Source organism: Ranitomeya imitator, chromosome 5, assembly GCF_032444005.1.
Source record: "Ranitomeya imitator isolate aRanImi1 chromosome 5, aRanImi1.pri, whole genome shotgun sequence".
Classification (NCBI taxonomy): domain Eukaryota; kingdom Metazoa; phylum Chordata; class Amphibia; order Anura; family Dendrobatidae; genus Ranitomeya; species Ranitomeya imitator.
The window spans coordinates 437767601-437783063 of NC_091286.1; the positions used below are offsets into that span (position 1 = coordinate 437767601).

Below are 15463 nucleotides of genomic sequence, written 5' to 3' on the forward strand. Positions count from 1 at the left end.
TTTCAGCTTTCATTTGAGGGTATCCACATTAAAATTGGATGAAGGGTTTAGGAGTTTCAGCTCCTTAACATGTGCCACCCTGTTTTTAAAAGGACCAAAAGTAATTGGACAATTGACTCCAATGCTATTTCATGGACATGTGTGGGCAATCCCTTCGTTATGTCATTCTCAATTAAGCAGATAAAAGGCCTGGACTTGATTTGAGGTGTGGTGCTTGCATTCGGAAGGTTTTGCTGTGAAGTAAACATGTGGTCAAAGGAGCTCTCCATGCAGGTGAAACAAGCCATCCTTAAACTGCGAAAACAGAAAAAACCATCCGAGAAATTGCTACAATATTAGGAGTGGCAAAATCTACAGTTTGGTACATCCTGAGAAAGAAAGAAAGCACTGGTGAACTCATCAATGCAAAAAGACCTGGGTGCTCACGGAAGACAACAGTGGTGGATGATCGGAGAATAATCTCCATGGTGAAGAGGAACCCCTTCACAACAGCCAACCAAGTCAACAACACTCTCCAGGAGGAAGGCGTATCAATACCCAAATCCACCATAAAGAGAAGACTGCATGAAAGTAAATACAGAGGGTTCATTGCACGATGCAAGCCACTCAAAAGCATCAAGAATAAAAAGGCTAGACTGGACTTTGCTAAAAAAAAATCTTAAAAAGCTAGCACAGTTCTGGAAGAACATTCTTTGGACAGATGAAACCAAGCTCAACATCTACCAGAATGATGGAAAGAGAAAAGTATGGCGAAGGCGTGGTACAGCTCATGATCCAAAGCATACCACATCATCTGTAAAACACGGCAGAGGCAGTGTGATGGCTTGGGCATGCATGGCTGCCAGTGGCACTGGGTCACTAGTGTTTATTGATGATGTGACACAGGACTGAAGCAGCCAAATGAATTCTGAGGTATTCAGAGACATACTGTGTGCTCAGATCCAGCCAAATGCAGCCAAACTGATTGTCCATCTGTAGTATGAAACGACGACCAATGACCCAAAACATAATGCCAAAGCAACCCAGGAGTTTATTAAAGCAAAGAAGTGGAATATTATAGAATGGCCATGTCAGTCACCTAATCTCAACCCAATTGAGCATGCATTCACTTGTTAAAGACTAAACTTCATACAGAAAGGCCCACAAACAAACAACAACTGAAAACCACCACAGTGGAGGCCTGGCAGAGCATCAAAAAGGAGGAAACACAGCATCTGGTGATGTCCATGAGTTCAAGAGTTCAGGCAGTCATTGCCAAAAAAGGGTTTTCAACCAAGTACTAAAAATGAACATTTTATTTAAAATGATACATTCAATAATGCTCTCTGCTTCATCCCTAATACAATTGGCAAAATCAGTGGAGGCCAATTGTGACCTTCACTATTACAAATAAATGCTAGGTAGGTACAAATCTAAAAAGCCAGCACCTGCAATAGAGTGCTGTATTAATGTGGCATGTACAGATACAAAATTGTTTATGAAATTCACTTTGTGAGGTGGACAGTAACAGTTAAATGTCTAGATTTTGGGCAATTTTCTTTTGTATCAACAATTATTCCACTCTTCACTAAAAATATTGCACAGGAAAAGCAAAAACTCAGTAAAGTTGATTATGTAGGTCACACGGGCCAAGTTACTTTTGCGAACCTAAATAGCAGTGAAATGGATTCCTCGTGGTGTACGTTTTTAACCTCTGCAGATGTTTCTCTCTATCACAGCATACTGTGAGATGGCACAAGAACCCCAAATGTGACGCATAGATAAATAAAGTTTCAGTTCATGTCATAAAGTTAAACGTCATTTCACTGATGAACCTAATGGAGCTTGTATACACTGCTCAAAAAAATAAAGGGAACAATAAAAACCTACATCCTAGATATCACTGAATGAAATATTCCAGTTGTAAATCTTTATTCATTACATAGTGGAATGTGTTGAGAACAAAAAAACCTAAAAATGATCAACGTAAATCACAACTAATATCCGACGGAGGTCTGGAGTTGGAATGATGCTCAAAATCAAAGTGGAAAATGAAGTTACAGGCTGATCCAACTTCAGTGGAAATGCCTCAAGACAAGGAACTGATGCTCAGTAGTGTGTGTGGCCTCCATGTGCCTGTATGACCTCCCAACAACACCTGGCTATACTCCTGATGACGTGGTGGATGGTCTCCTGAGGGATCTCCTCCCAGACCTGGACTAAAGCATCTGCCAACTCCTGGACAGTCTGTGGTGCAACATGACATTGGTGGATGGTGCAATACATGATGTCCCAGATGTGTTCAATCTGATTTAGATCTGGGGAATGGGTGGGCCAATCCATAGATACAATATCTTCATCTTGCAGGAACTGCTGACACACTCCAGCCGCATGAGGTTGGCATTGTCCTGCATTAGGAGGAACCCAAGGCCAACTGCATCAGCATACGGTCTCACAAGGGGTCTGACGATCTCATCTCGGTACCTAATGGCAGTGAGGCTACCTCAGGCGAGCACATGGAGGGCTGTGCGGCCCTCCAAAGAAATGCCAGCCCGCACCATTACTGACCCACTGCCAAACCGGTCATGCTGAAGGATGTCGTAGGCAGCAGATCACTCTCCATGGCGTCTCCCTACTGTCACATCCGTCACATGTGCTCAGTGTGAACCTGCTTTCATAACAAGGCACCAGTGGCGAATTTGCCAATCCTGGTGTTGTGGGCAAATGCCAAGCATCCTGCATGGTTTAGGCTGTGAGCACAACCTCCATTTGTGGACATCAGGCACTCAGACAATCCTCATGGAGTTGGTTTCTAACCATTTGTGCAGACACATGCACATTTGTGTTTTCAAGTCTCTTGGTGGTATGAGCATGTCTCTACGGGCTTGTTCACTGTGTGCGCAGCTCATGTGTTCTGGTTTCACATAATTGTTTTCTTGTATCCAGAAGACTGGGGAGGCCTCCACCCCTCTTTTTTTGAGCCGCTCTGTCCAGCGTTTCCACGTGGAAATTTCTTTTCTGAATCCTGCTCATTCAGGTATTGTACATATGACCAGGTTTTTAATACATAAGATAGGGATTACATACATTAGTTAGGACTGCTCTGATATGGGTGTACCTTGACGTTTGGTAGAGCGGCTTAATATACATTTAAAAAAAAACGTATCAACCAAGTACCCTGTTTTTTTTCCATCTTTTTACTAGCACTTGCTGTCCACTGTGATTTTTTTTGCAACATAGTGTTTTTGGTTTTACTGTGCTTTTTGTGGGCTTGTTCACTGTGCACGCAACTCATGTGTTCTGGTTTCACATGCACATTTGTGGCCTGCTGGAGGCCATTTTGCAGGGCTCTGGCAGTGCTCCTCCTGTTCCTCCTTGCACAAAGGCTGAGGTAGCAGTCCTGCTGCTGGGTTGTTGCCCTCCTACAGACATCTCCACGTCTCCTGGTGTACTGGCCTGTCTCCTGGTAGTGCTTCCAGCCTCTGGACACTACGCTGACAGACACAGCAAACCTTCTAACAACAGCTCACGTTGATGTGCCATCCTGGATGAGCTGCACTACCTGAGCCACTTGTGTGGGTTGTAGAGTCCATCTCATGCTACCAAGAGTGTGAAAGCACAACCAACATTCAGAAGTGACCAAAATATCAGGCAGAAAGCATTGGTACTGAAGCGTGGTCTGTGGTCCCCACCTGCAAAACCACTCCTTTATTGAGTGTGTCTTGATAATTGCCAATAATTTCCATCTGTTGTCTATTCCATTTGCACAACAACATGTGAAATGGATTGTCAAACAGTGTTGCTTCTTAAGTGGACAGTTTAATTTCACAGAAGTTTGATTTACAGTCTGTTGTATAAGTGTTCCCTTTATTTTTTTAAGCTGTGTATATAATTGCAGGTATAAGACTTGTTAAATACATATTATGTTTTTCGGAGGCTTATTATTTACAATTGACAGCACAAATGTTGAAAGAAGCATTTCAGTTATTTAATTTTTATTTGATTTGTGTCATTTTTGCTATCTTTCCTGTGCCCCAGCACTATTTTTTGCAGTACTCTTACCCTATCCTGGCATTTCCAGTATTCATTTGTTAGCACTTCCAGGTCTGTCCTACAAATTGCCTCAGCCCCCAAACTTCACTTTTGCTGACTAAGGATTCAAGCAAACCCACAGCTTTACCTTTCTGGGCTGTCAACCGTAGTCTGTGCATTTAAGCTCTCTTTTCTGTTTGTTCTATTTTCCAGTGCAAGTATATTTTGGCAATGTCTAGCATCAAAACTTGTCAATGCAGTTGAAAACTTGCTAACTATGTCTCTCTCTCTTTCTACACATACCCAATCTGCGGCTTATACTTTCAACTCTGCACTTCTCTAATTAAAGGGACTCTGTCACCTGAATTTGGCGGGACTGGTTTTGGGTCATATGGGCGGAGTTTTCAGGTGTTTGATTCACCCTTTCCTTACCCGCTGGCTGCATGCTGGCTGCAATATTGGATTGAAGTTCATTCTCTGTCCTCCATAGTACACGCCTGCACAAGGACCTCTATGGTTACAATGGAGACGCATCGCCGACCCCCGATCATGTGACGGGGGTCGGCGATCACGTCATTTCCGGCCGCACGGCCGGAAGCGGTAGTTAAATGCCGCTGTCTGCGTTTGACAGCGGCATTTAACTAGTTAATAGTTGCGGGCAGATCGCGATTCTGCTCACGCCTATTACGGGCATATGTCAGCTGTTCAAAACAGCTGACATGTCCCGGCTTTGATGCGGGCTCACTGCCGGAGCCCGCATCAAAGCAGGGCTTCTGACCTCGGACGTACTATCCTGTCCGAGGTCAGAAAGGGGTTAAATAAAATAAATATTGAGTTTAGAAGTTGATGCTGAACCATTTGCTTACTATTCTGAAACTCCTCTTTCTACATCATGTCTGTGCATGAATGGCAAATTAGTTAATTCAAATGCATCAGTGATTTGTATATTACAACATTATAAACTATAAACATTAATGAAAATACTGAAAATGTTAGTTCTGGAGCAAAGAAAGAACATAGCTTTTCAAGACATCCATTTTGGACAAAAGTAAAAATGAAAGGAAAGTCATACCCAAAAAAGAAAATATAGGGAAAGTAATCCAATGGACTGATAAAAGGTCAAGAATTTGAAGAGAGAGAATGTTGTAGCAAGAGAATTCCGACCTTCCCTGCAGAGAAACACAATATTTTAATTATTTGTAAAATGTTATCATTCACCTAAGTTACTATAACACGATAATATTTGTAGTGGAAAACTTATTTCATAGTCAGCAAACAGTTATTAACTTGTACAAAATAACACTGGAGATAATTTAGATAAAGAGATTGTGTACAGTCATGGACAAAAATTTTGGGAATGAGACAAATATTAATTTTTCCAAAGTCTACTGCTTCATTTTTTCTAATGGCAATTTGCATATACTCCTGAATGTCAGAGTGATCAGCTTAACAGCAATTACTGTACTTGCAAAGTCAATATTTGCCCAGAAAATAAACTTTAACCCCCAAAACACATTTCAACATCATTGCAGTCCTGCCTTAAAAGGAGCAGCTAACATCGTTTTAGTGATTGATCCATTAACACAGGTGTGGGTGTTGATGAGGACAGGGCTGGCGATCAATCAGTCATGATTAAGTAAGAATGACATCACTGGACACTTTAAAAGGAGGCTGGTGCTTGGTATCATTGTTTCTCTTCAGTTAACCATGGTTATTTCTAAAGAAACACGTGCAGCCATCATTGCTCTGCACAAAAATGGCCTAACAGGGAAGAGTATCGCAGCTACAAAGATTGCACCTCAGTCAACAATCTATCGCATCATCAAGAACTTCAAGGAGAGAGCTTCCATTGTTGTCAAAATGGCTCCAGGGCGCCCAAGAAAAACCAGCAAGCGCCAGGACCGTATCTTAAAACTGTTTCAGCTGCGGGATCAGACTACCAGCAGTGCCGAGCTTGCTCAGGAATGGCAGCAGGCTGGTGTGAGTGCTTCTGCACGCACTGTGAGGTGGAGACTCTTTGAGCAAGGCCTGGTTTCAAGGAGGGCAGCAAAGAAGCCACTTCTCTCCAGAAAAATCAACAGGGACCGACTGATATTCTGCAAAAAGTACAGGGAGTGGACTGCTGAGGACTGGGGCAAAGTCATTTTCTCTGAGGAATCCCCTTTTCGATTGTTTGGGACATCTGGGAAACAGCTTATTCAGAGAAGAAGAGGTGAGTGCTACCACCAGTCTTGTCTCATGCCAACTGTAAAGCATGCTGAAACCATTCATGTGTGGGGTTGCTTCTCAGCCAAGGGAATCGGCTCACTCACAGTCTTGCCTAAAAACACAGCCATGAATAAAGAATGGTACCAAAATGTCCTCCAAGAGCAACTTCTCCCAACCGTCCAAGAGCAGTTTGAGGCCCAACAATGCCTTTTCCAGCATGATGGAGCACCTTGCCATAAAGCAAAGGTGATAACTAAATGGCTCATGGATCAAAACATAGAGATTTTGGGTCCATGGCCTGGAAACTCCCCAGATCTTAATCCCATTGAGAACTTGTGGTCAATCATCAAGAGATGGGTGGACAAACAAAAACCAACAAATTGTGGCAAAATGCAAGCATTGATTATGCAACAATGGACTGCTATCAGTTAGGATTTGGTCCAGAAGTTGATTGAGAGCAAGCCAGGGAGAATTGCAGAGGTCTTGAAGAAGAAGGGTCAACACTGCAAATATTGACTTGCTGCATTAACTCATTCTAACTGTCAATATAACCTATTGGTACTCATAATATGATTGCAATTATATTTATGTATGTGATATAAACATCAGACAAACACTAATAATAACCAGAGGGCAGCAGATCATGTGAAAAATATAATTTTGGTGTCATTCTCAAAAATTTTGGCCATGACTGTATATGGGGCTGAACCACAATATCAATATCAAACATATCCTGTGAACAAAACTTTTGGTGGTCTATTCCAATCACACAATGATGTACTGCAATATCATTAGGAAACATATCACATTGATTAAATCAGTGGTGGCCTGCACTGATGCAAATTCCAGATAAAATATCACAACTGTTTAAGCCAATATAACCTGTTTAAAGCAATCAGGTATAATGCACCTTCAATTGTATATGTATGTTCCAGATTATTGCAAAACTTACTTGATGAGCAAAGGAACACAATCAATATTTGGAATTTTGGAAGTAAATGGAGATGCAACAGATGCTTCTAATTCAGAGAGTGAAATTCCAGCATGAGCCATTTTAAGTGCCTGGAAGTAGTGAAAAATGTATAAAATATTTTGTTTCATAATTAACAATAATCCCTGTTATATCCTACACTTTTACCTAACTTTATTTTCAGAATTAAAATCAGTAATACATGAACAGTTCATCTAAATTAAACAACAGGCCATAATAATTTCTATGTGTCAAGGAAGGCTTATAAGTCTCTGAGATTGACTTAAAGGAATTGTCTACCCCTGAGGAAACTTTTGGGCAAAACATACAGGTTTTCAAACCTCACTACTGTGTAATGCATGCATTTCTAGAATTCTCTTGTGAAAACGGTCATCATGTGTCCGCAAGTATGTGATTTGCAAAAATATTGACAATAGTCTCAAGCACTTCATTTAAAAAGTTTTAGTGATAAACTCTTTAGACTCTAATCAATACGTGACCACAACTCTGCAAATCACATACATTTTGGTCTTTTGACGACCTCTGGAATGGGCAAGCAGGGCTGAATCATAACAATGTGTACATTACATACTGTTAGGATTTATCAATCCATTACCTGTTCCACCTCAAATTCGGTCTGGTCATCCACCACAACAGAGAATTCCCTGAGGAAGGCACTGGTGGCTTCAAAAGCGCCTTATGGAACACATTGGGGATCCGCAACGATGGAGGAAAGCGCAGATGAAAGGCCACAGGATTAACCACCTCTAAAATTTCATAAGGGCCAATAAACCTGGGGCCCAACTTAGCAGAGGGAATCCTCAATCTTATATTCTTGTGGATAACCATACCTTACCCCCCACTGGTAAGCCAGCCCCACATAACATTGTTTATCCAAAAAAAATTATATTTCCCCTGAGCATCCCAATGTTTCTCTGAACCTCCCTCCAAACCTCCCCAACCATAGAAAGGCTGAATCAGCCCCTGGAAACCCAGAATCCAGCTGGGAAAACTCTCTAAAGTGAGGATGAAACTCATAGTTGCAGAAGAATGGGGAAGTTTCAGTGGACTGATTGACATGATTAAAGAAAGTAAATTCCGCCATGGGTACCTCAGAGCACCAATCATCATGTCTAGACGTAGCAAGACACCGCAATATCTGCTCTAAAAACTGATTGGTCCTTTCAGTCTGACTGTTGGTCTCAGGATAGTAAGCTGATGAAAAGACTGATACCCAGTCGTTCACAAAAAACCCTCCAGAATTTTGCCACAAATTGCACACCCCTACCAGACACCACACTGACAGGCACACCATACAATCAGACCACATGCTCAATGAGTAGTTTTGATAGAGTCTTGTTGTGAATTCAGCTTTTGGGCTCCCTCTGGTGGTTGTAGAGGGTAATGCAGTTGTGCCTGGATTGCAGGAGTGGACATGTGTATCTACTAATTGCAGGACTGACTGGGGTATATAGCTGTTAGGAGTCGAGTTTCCTCTGCTGCACAGGGGGAATCTTGATCCGTGTCTGCTGCGGTCTCCCATTCGGTATCGGCCGCAGTGGGCTCTGCTCAGCGGAGACGTCGCTCCCAGCGTCTCGCTAGGGCTGATTCGGTGCATAGGGTCACTACTGCCTTTTCTGGCTTTCCTATGGTACCCTGCACTGATCTGCGGCGAGCGAGCCTCTCTGGGACTAAGTCCTTGTTTACTCACACTGAGCATGCCCAGGGCAGGGTCTCCCATTGAAGGTCGAGGGCCACATGTTCGGTCACATGCTCAGGTGCTGCAGTACATTCCATTGGTCCTTCTGGAAGGTCCTGAAAGGGCAAAACATGCTCAGGTACTGCAGCACTTTCCATTGGTCCTTCTGGAAGGTCCTGAAAGGGCAAAAACTTCAGTAGCAGCTTCCTGAGCTGCAACTATATAAACTGCGCATGACCGCATGGCCATGCGCTAGTATCATCTTATGCTATATGCTTTGCGCCAATGTGGTCATGTGTTTGAATGTGTTCAGGGACCCGGCTGAAATAAGCCCCTAGAATGCTGGCACCTCCGGCGAGGAGATTGTGTTTAAGTGTGTTCAGGGACCCGGCTGAAATAAGCCCCTAGAATGCTGGCATCTCCGGCGAGGAGTTTTGTATGCATGCATGACCACTCATTGCTCACATCTGGGTAGTTGGCCTGTGCCTCTGTGAAAGTCTAACAGGGCACAGAGCTTTCCTCTCGCGGTTACTCTGTGAAGCTAACAGAGTTGGTATATACCGCCATATAGAGCCGCCATTATTTAGCAGCAGGTGCTTTCCTGCACGGTGGATCCCGGGTTGCGAACGCACCAATTCCATTTAATAAATTATATATTTGGTGCGTTCCGCCAACCCTAACAGTATACTAGCACCAGGATCTGGCTAAGTAATGGCGGATGAACAGCGATTGCAGGGGTACATCCAGCTGCTGGAGTACCGGTTGGCGTCTCTTGAGCGTGCAACCTCGGCGGTGGATGTTACCGCAATAGCTGTTCAGGCTGCTAGCGTGGCTGCAGCAGCTTTACCCACTGCCACCTCTGTTCCGACCCTATCTCACCTTCCTTTGCCTGAGAGATACTCTGGGGACAGTAAGTCCTGTAGGGGTTTCGTGAGCCAATGTGGTATACACCTTGAGCTTCTGGCTTCACGTTTCCCTACTGAGCGGGCAAAGGTGGGATTCATAATCTCTCTCCTGTCGGACAGAGCGTTGGAGTGGGCTACGCCGCTGTGGGAGCGCAACGATCATGTGGTGCGGAGTGTTCCTAGGTTTCTGGACACTCTGAATCAGGTCTTTTTAGGACCTCAAGTCACCCATGATACAGCGCTCCAACTGCTGGCTTTGACTCAGGGTTCAACCATGGTCAGCCATTTTGCTGTTCACTTCCAGACATTAGCATCTGAGTTGGAATGGCCAGATAAAACCCTCATTCCCGTATTTTGGAGGGGGCTGGCTGACCATGTGAAGGACGCTTTGGCCACTAGGGAGATTCCCGCCACACTGGAGGAGCTCATAGCCGTATCTACTCGTATTGACCTCCGTTTTAACGAGCGGAGGTTGGAGCGAGCCCAGTGTAGGCAGAGGTTTCGGCTGGCACCCACCTTCGCCAAACCTTTGGAATCTCCAGTCCAGGCATCCGAGTCACATGAGGCCTTAGAGGTGACACGAGCGGGATCCAAGTCTCAGTCTGCCCGTGCACATAAGGTCCGTCATGTTTGCCAGCAGTCAGGACACCTTGCCTCCAAGGGTCCTCAGCGGTCGGGGAAAGGTCAGCGTCTAGTGGCAGTTGGAGGAGGTACACTAGACACGGCGACGTTTGCCTCAAAGTTGTCCTTCAAGGGGACAATTACCATAGGCCCATCCACTCTTATGGTCGAGCTATGCGTGGATTCTGGGGCAGAGGGTAACTTTATGTCTTCCGCTTTTGCCCAGCGTCACGCAATACCCTTGGTGATGCTCGCCAAGCCGGTAACCGTTCGAGTGGTAAATGGGTCAACACTACCTTCACAGATTACCCACCAAACCATTCCTTTCACGCAATCTGTGTCTCCATCACATCAGGAGAAAATCTCCCTATTAGTCATTCCTGAGGGAATTGATGAGGTCCTGTTGGGGATACCATGGCTTCGCTACCATTCTCCTCATATTGAGTGGTCCTCTGGGAGAATTTTGGGTTGGAGTAAATCTTGCGAGGGTAGATGTCTGAGGGAGTGCGTTCAGGTTGCTACTACACAGGTACCCGCAGATCTTTCCTCTCTCCCCAAGCACTATTGGCCCTATGCAGACGTGTTCTCCAAAAGAGCTGCGGAGACCCTTCCGCCTCACCGCCCCTATGACTGTCCTATTGACCTCTTGCCTGGTGCTGAGCCTCCCCGGGGTTGAGTCTATCTGTTATCTCTCCCGGAGACCGAGGCAATGTCCCAGTACATCCAGGAGAATCTGGCAAGAGGATTCATTAGGAAGTCAGTGTCACCGGCAGGGGCAGGGTTCTTCTTCGTACAGAAGAAGACTGGAGACTTACGTCCATGCATAGACTACAGGGGTCTTAACGCCATCACCATTAAGAACAAGTACCCACTACCCCTGATATCTGAGCTGTTTGATAGGCTACGGGGAGCGAGGGTATTTACAAAGTTAGATCTGCGGGGTACTTACAACCTGATTCGCATCCGTGAGGGGGATGAATGGAAGACGGCTTTTAACACCAGGGATGGGCACTATGAATATCTGGTGATGCCCTTCGGGCTCTGTAATGCCCCAGCCGTTTTCCAAGACTTTGTGAACGACATCTTCCGGGATATGCTCAGCACCTCGGTCGTAGTCTATCTGGATGATATTCTCATCTTCTCTCCAGATATTGACTCCCATCAGAGAGATGTTCGCAAAGTCTTCGACCTCTTACGGGCAAACTCCCTCTACGCCAAGTTGGAGAGGTGTGTGTTTGAGCAGGAGTCCTTGCCTTTCCTTGGTTATATCATCTCTGCCCAGGGTTTGGCTATGGATCCTGCCAAGCTACAGGCTGTAATGGACTGGCAGGAACCCCATTCTCTTAAAGCGGTGCAGCGCTTTATGGGGTTCATTAATTACTATCGCCAGTTCATTCCACACTTCTCAACTTTGGTAGCTCCCTTGGTTGCCCTCACCAAGAAGGGAGCAAATCCCAAGTTGTGGTCAGAGGAGGTCTCCAAAGCCTTTCTCTCGATCAAGTCACACTTCGCTAGCGCTCCCATCCTACATCGCCCCGATGTTGATAAGCCATTTATCTTGGAGGTGGATGCCTCATCCGTTGGTGCTGGAGCAGTCCTTTTCCAAAAGCATGCTCAAGGTCGGAAGCATCCTTGCTTCTTCTTCTCCAAGACCTTCACACCAGCGGAGAGGAATTATTCCATCGGGGACAGGGAGTTGCTGGCCATGAAGTTGGCTTTTTCGGAGTGGAGACATCTCTTGGAGGGAGCTCGCTTTCCCTTCCAAGTCTTCACTGACCACAAGAACTTGGTGTATCTGCAAACGGCCCAGCGGCTGAATTCTCGCCAGGCTAGATGGTCCCTGTTCTTCTCCCGGTTCCATTTTACTCTCCATTTCCTCTCCGGGGAGAAGAACGTTCGTGCTGATGCTCTCTCCCACTCCGTGGTGTCATCGGAGGAGGAGGAGCCTCGGCTTATTGTCCCTTCTGAGAGCCTGAGAACTGTAGCTCCGGTTTCGCTAGAGTCTGTGCCCCTGGGCAAGACTTTCGTACCAGCTAACTTGCGACCGGAGGTTCTCTCTTGGGCTCACTCCTCCAGAGTGGGTGGGCATTTTGGGACCAAGTGGACATCTGAGCTTCTGGCGAGAACATACTGGTGGCCGCATATGGCCCGAGATGTCAAGGACTATATTCAGGCGTGCGTTTCTTGTGCCCAGAATCGGTCTCCTCGGCAACGGCCTGCTGGGTTGCTTTACCCTCTACCGGTGGCAGACAGGCCCTGGGAGATGGTCGGGATGGACTTTGTGGTGGGTCTACCCAAGTCGCGTGGCTGCTCCATTATTTGGGTTGTCACCGACCATTTCTCCAAGATGGCGCATTTGGTGCCGCTTCCTCGGTTACCCTCAGCACGGGCCTTGGCGGTGTTGTTCATTAAACATGTTTTCCGTTTGCATGGTATGCCTGATAAGATTGTCAGCGATCGGGGTCCCCAGTTCGCATCTCGGTTTTGGAGAGAGCTCTGTCGTTTACTCAGCATAGAGTTAAACCTCTCCTCTGCATACCATCCCGAGACGAATGGGTTGGTGAAGAGAACCAACCAGACTGGTGACATATTTGCGACATTTCGTCTCTGCTAGGCAGGATGACTGGGCATCTTTGCTACCTTGGGCGGAATTTGCCCTGAACAACGCCGTAGCCGATTCCACTGGTCAAACTCCTTTTCTCCTTAATTATGGCCAGCATCCGCGTGTCCCTGTGCCCATGCCCGTGTCATCCACCGATTCTAGGGTGGCAGACTGGGCGGTGGAGGCATGTGACATCTGGGACCACACACAGGATGCCATCTGGATGCCATCTGGATTGCCTCCAAGGAGAGAATGAGGGTTTCGGCTGATACACACCGGCGCCCCGCTCCGGTCTTTGCTCCTAGCGACTTAGTGTGGCTCTCCGCCCGTAACATCAGGCTGCGAGTTGAGTCCACTAAGTTTGCTCCTCGCTACATTGGCCCGTTTAAGGTTCTGGAACAGGTCAACCCTGTGGTCTACCGTTTGGCTATTCCTCCACGCCTTGGTATCACCGATACTTTCCACGTTTCCCTCTTAAAGCCCGTTCATTTGTCCCGGTTTTCCGAGTCATCTGCTGGGACATCGGGTTCATCCACGGATGAGTTTGAGGTGAATGCTATTGTGGGGTGCAAGGTGGTACGTGACAAGAAATTTTATCTGCTGGACTGGAAGGGTAGCAGCCCAGAGGATAGAACCTGGGAGCCTGTGGAGCACATTCGGGCTCCGCTGCTTATCGCAGCTTTTGAGCGTAGTGAGGCTCAAGGAGGGGGGGGCCCTAGGAGGGGGGGGTAATGTTAGGAGTCGAGTTTCCTCTGCTGCACAGGGGGAATCTCGATCCGTGTCTGCTGCGGTCTCCCATTCGGTATCGGCCGCAGTGGGCTCTGCTCAGCGGAGACGTCGCTCCCAGCGTCTCGCTGGGGCTGATTCGGTGCATAGGGTCACTACTGCCTTTTCTTGCTTTCCTATGGTACCCTGCACTGATCTGCGGCGAGCGAGCCTCTCTGGGACTAAGTGCTTGTTTACTCACACTGAGCATGCCCAGGGCAGGGTCTCCCATTGGAGGTCGAGGGCCACATGTTCGATCACATGCTCAGGTGCTGCAGTACATTCCATTGGTCCTTCTGGAAGGTCCTGAAAGGGCAAAACATGCTCAGGTACTGCAGCACTTTCCATTGGTCCTTCTGGAAGGTCCTGAAAGGGCAAAAACTTCAGTAGCAGCTTCCTGAGCTGCAACTATATAAACTGCGCATGACCGCACGGCCATGAGCTAGTATCGTCTTATGCTATATGCTTTGCGCCAATGTGGTCATGTGTTTGAATGTGTTCAGGGACCCGGCTGAAATAAGCCCCTATAATGCTGGCACCTCCGGCGAGGAGATTGTGTTTAAGTGTGTTCAGGGACCCGGCTGAAATAAGCCCCTAGAATGCTGGCATCTTCAGCGAGGAGTTTTGTATGCATGCATGACCACTCACTGCTCACATCTGGGTAGTTGGCCTGTGCCTCTGAGAAAGTCTAACAGGGCACAGAGCTTTCCTCTCGCGGTTACTCTGTGAAGCTAACAGAGTTGGTATATACCGCCATATAGAGCCGCCATTATTTAGCAGCAGGTGCTTTCCTGCACGGTGGATCCCGGGTTGCGAACGCACCAATTCCATTTAATAAATTATATATTTGGTGCGTTCCGCCAACCCTAACAATAGCTTTGCTGGATCCTTTAGTCAGTGCCAGTTGTCCATTGTTCTTGAAGGATTCACTTCCCTGCTGGTCTTTCCAGTTTGCTGTGTTTTTCTACAAAGATAAGTCCTGGCTTTGTTTTTGCTATCCACCTGCAGTGGACCTTATAGTTCTGAACATTTTCATGTTTTTGTCTTGTCCAGTTTGGTCTGTGAAGGATTTTTTGCAGCCTAGCTATTTCTCTGGAGATGCAGATATACCCCCATGTCTTTAGTCAGATGTGGTGATCCGTATTTTCTGCGGTGGATATTTTCTAGTGTTTATATACTGACCGCATAGTACTCTGTTCTATCCTTTCTTTTTAGCTAGTATGGCCTCCTATGCTAAAATCTGATTTCATTTCTGCGTATGTTATTTCCCTCTCCTCTCACAGTCATTATTTGTGGGGGGCCATCTATCCTTTGGGGATTTTCTCTGAGGCAAGATAGGTTTCCTGTTTTTGTCTTTAGGGGTGGTTAGATCTTAGGCTGTGCCGAGGGGTCTAGCTGGTTTACTAAGATTGACCTTCGAAGGGCATATAATCTTATTCGTATCAAGCAGGGTGACAAATGGAAAACTGCATTTAATACGCCCGAAGGCCATTTTGAATACCTTGTGATGCCATTCGGACTCTCTAATGCCCCATCTGTGTTCCAATCCTTCATGCATGATATCTTTCGGAGTTATCTTGATAAATTCATGGTTGTATATTTGGATGATATTTTGATTTTTTCCAATGATTGGGAGTCTCATGTGAAACAGGTCAGGATGGTATTTCAGATCCTCCATAATA

At 46.1% G+C, this 15463-nt stretch overlaps 1 protein-coding gene across 3 annotated transcripts in view; it reads right to left on the reverse strand.

Annotated features, from left to right (window-relative positions):
• Window positions 1-15463, reverse strand: part of LOC138638118 (probable cation-transporting ATPase 13A4) — a 900755-nt gene that overhangs the window by 236066 nt on the left and 649226 nt on the right. For all 3 annotated transcript variants that reach the window (XM_069727142.1, XM_069727140.1, XM_069727141.1), the window contains 2 exons: window positions 7172-7281; window positions 5084-5180 (listed from right to left, as the gene is read on the reverse strand). In XM_069727142.1, the coding sequence (XP_069583243.1) occupies window positions 5084-5180; window positions 7172-7281 (207 nt within the window). The remainder of the gene's footprint in view (window positions 1-5083; window positions 5181-7171; window positions 7282-15463) is intronic.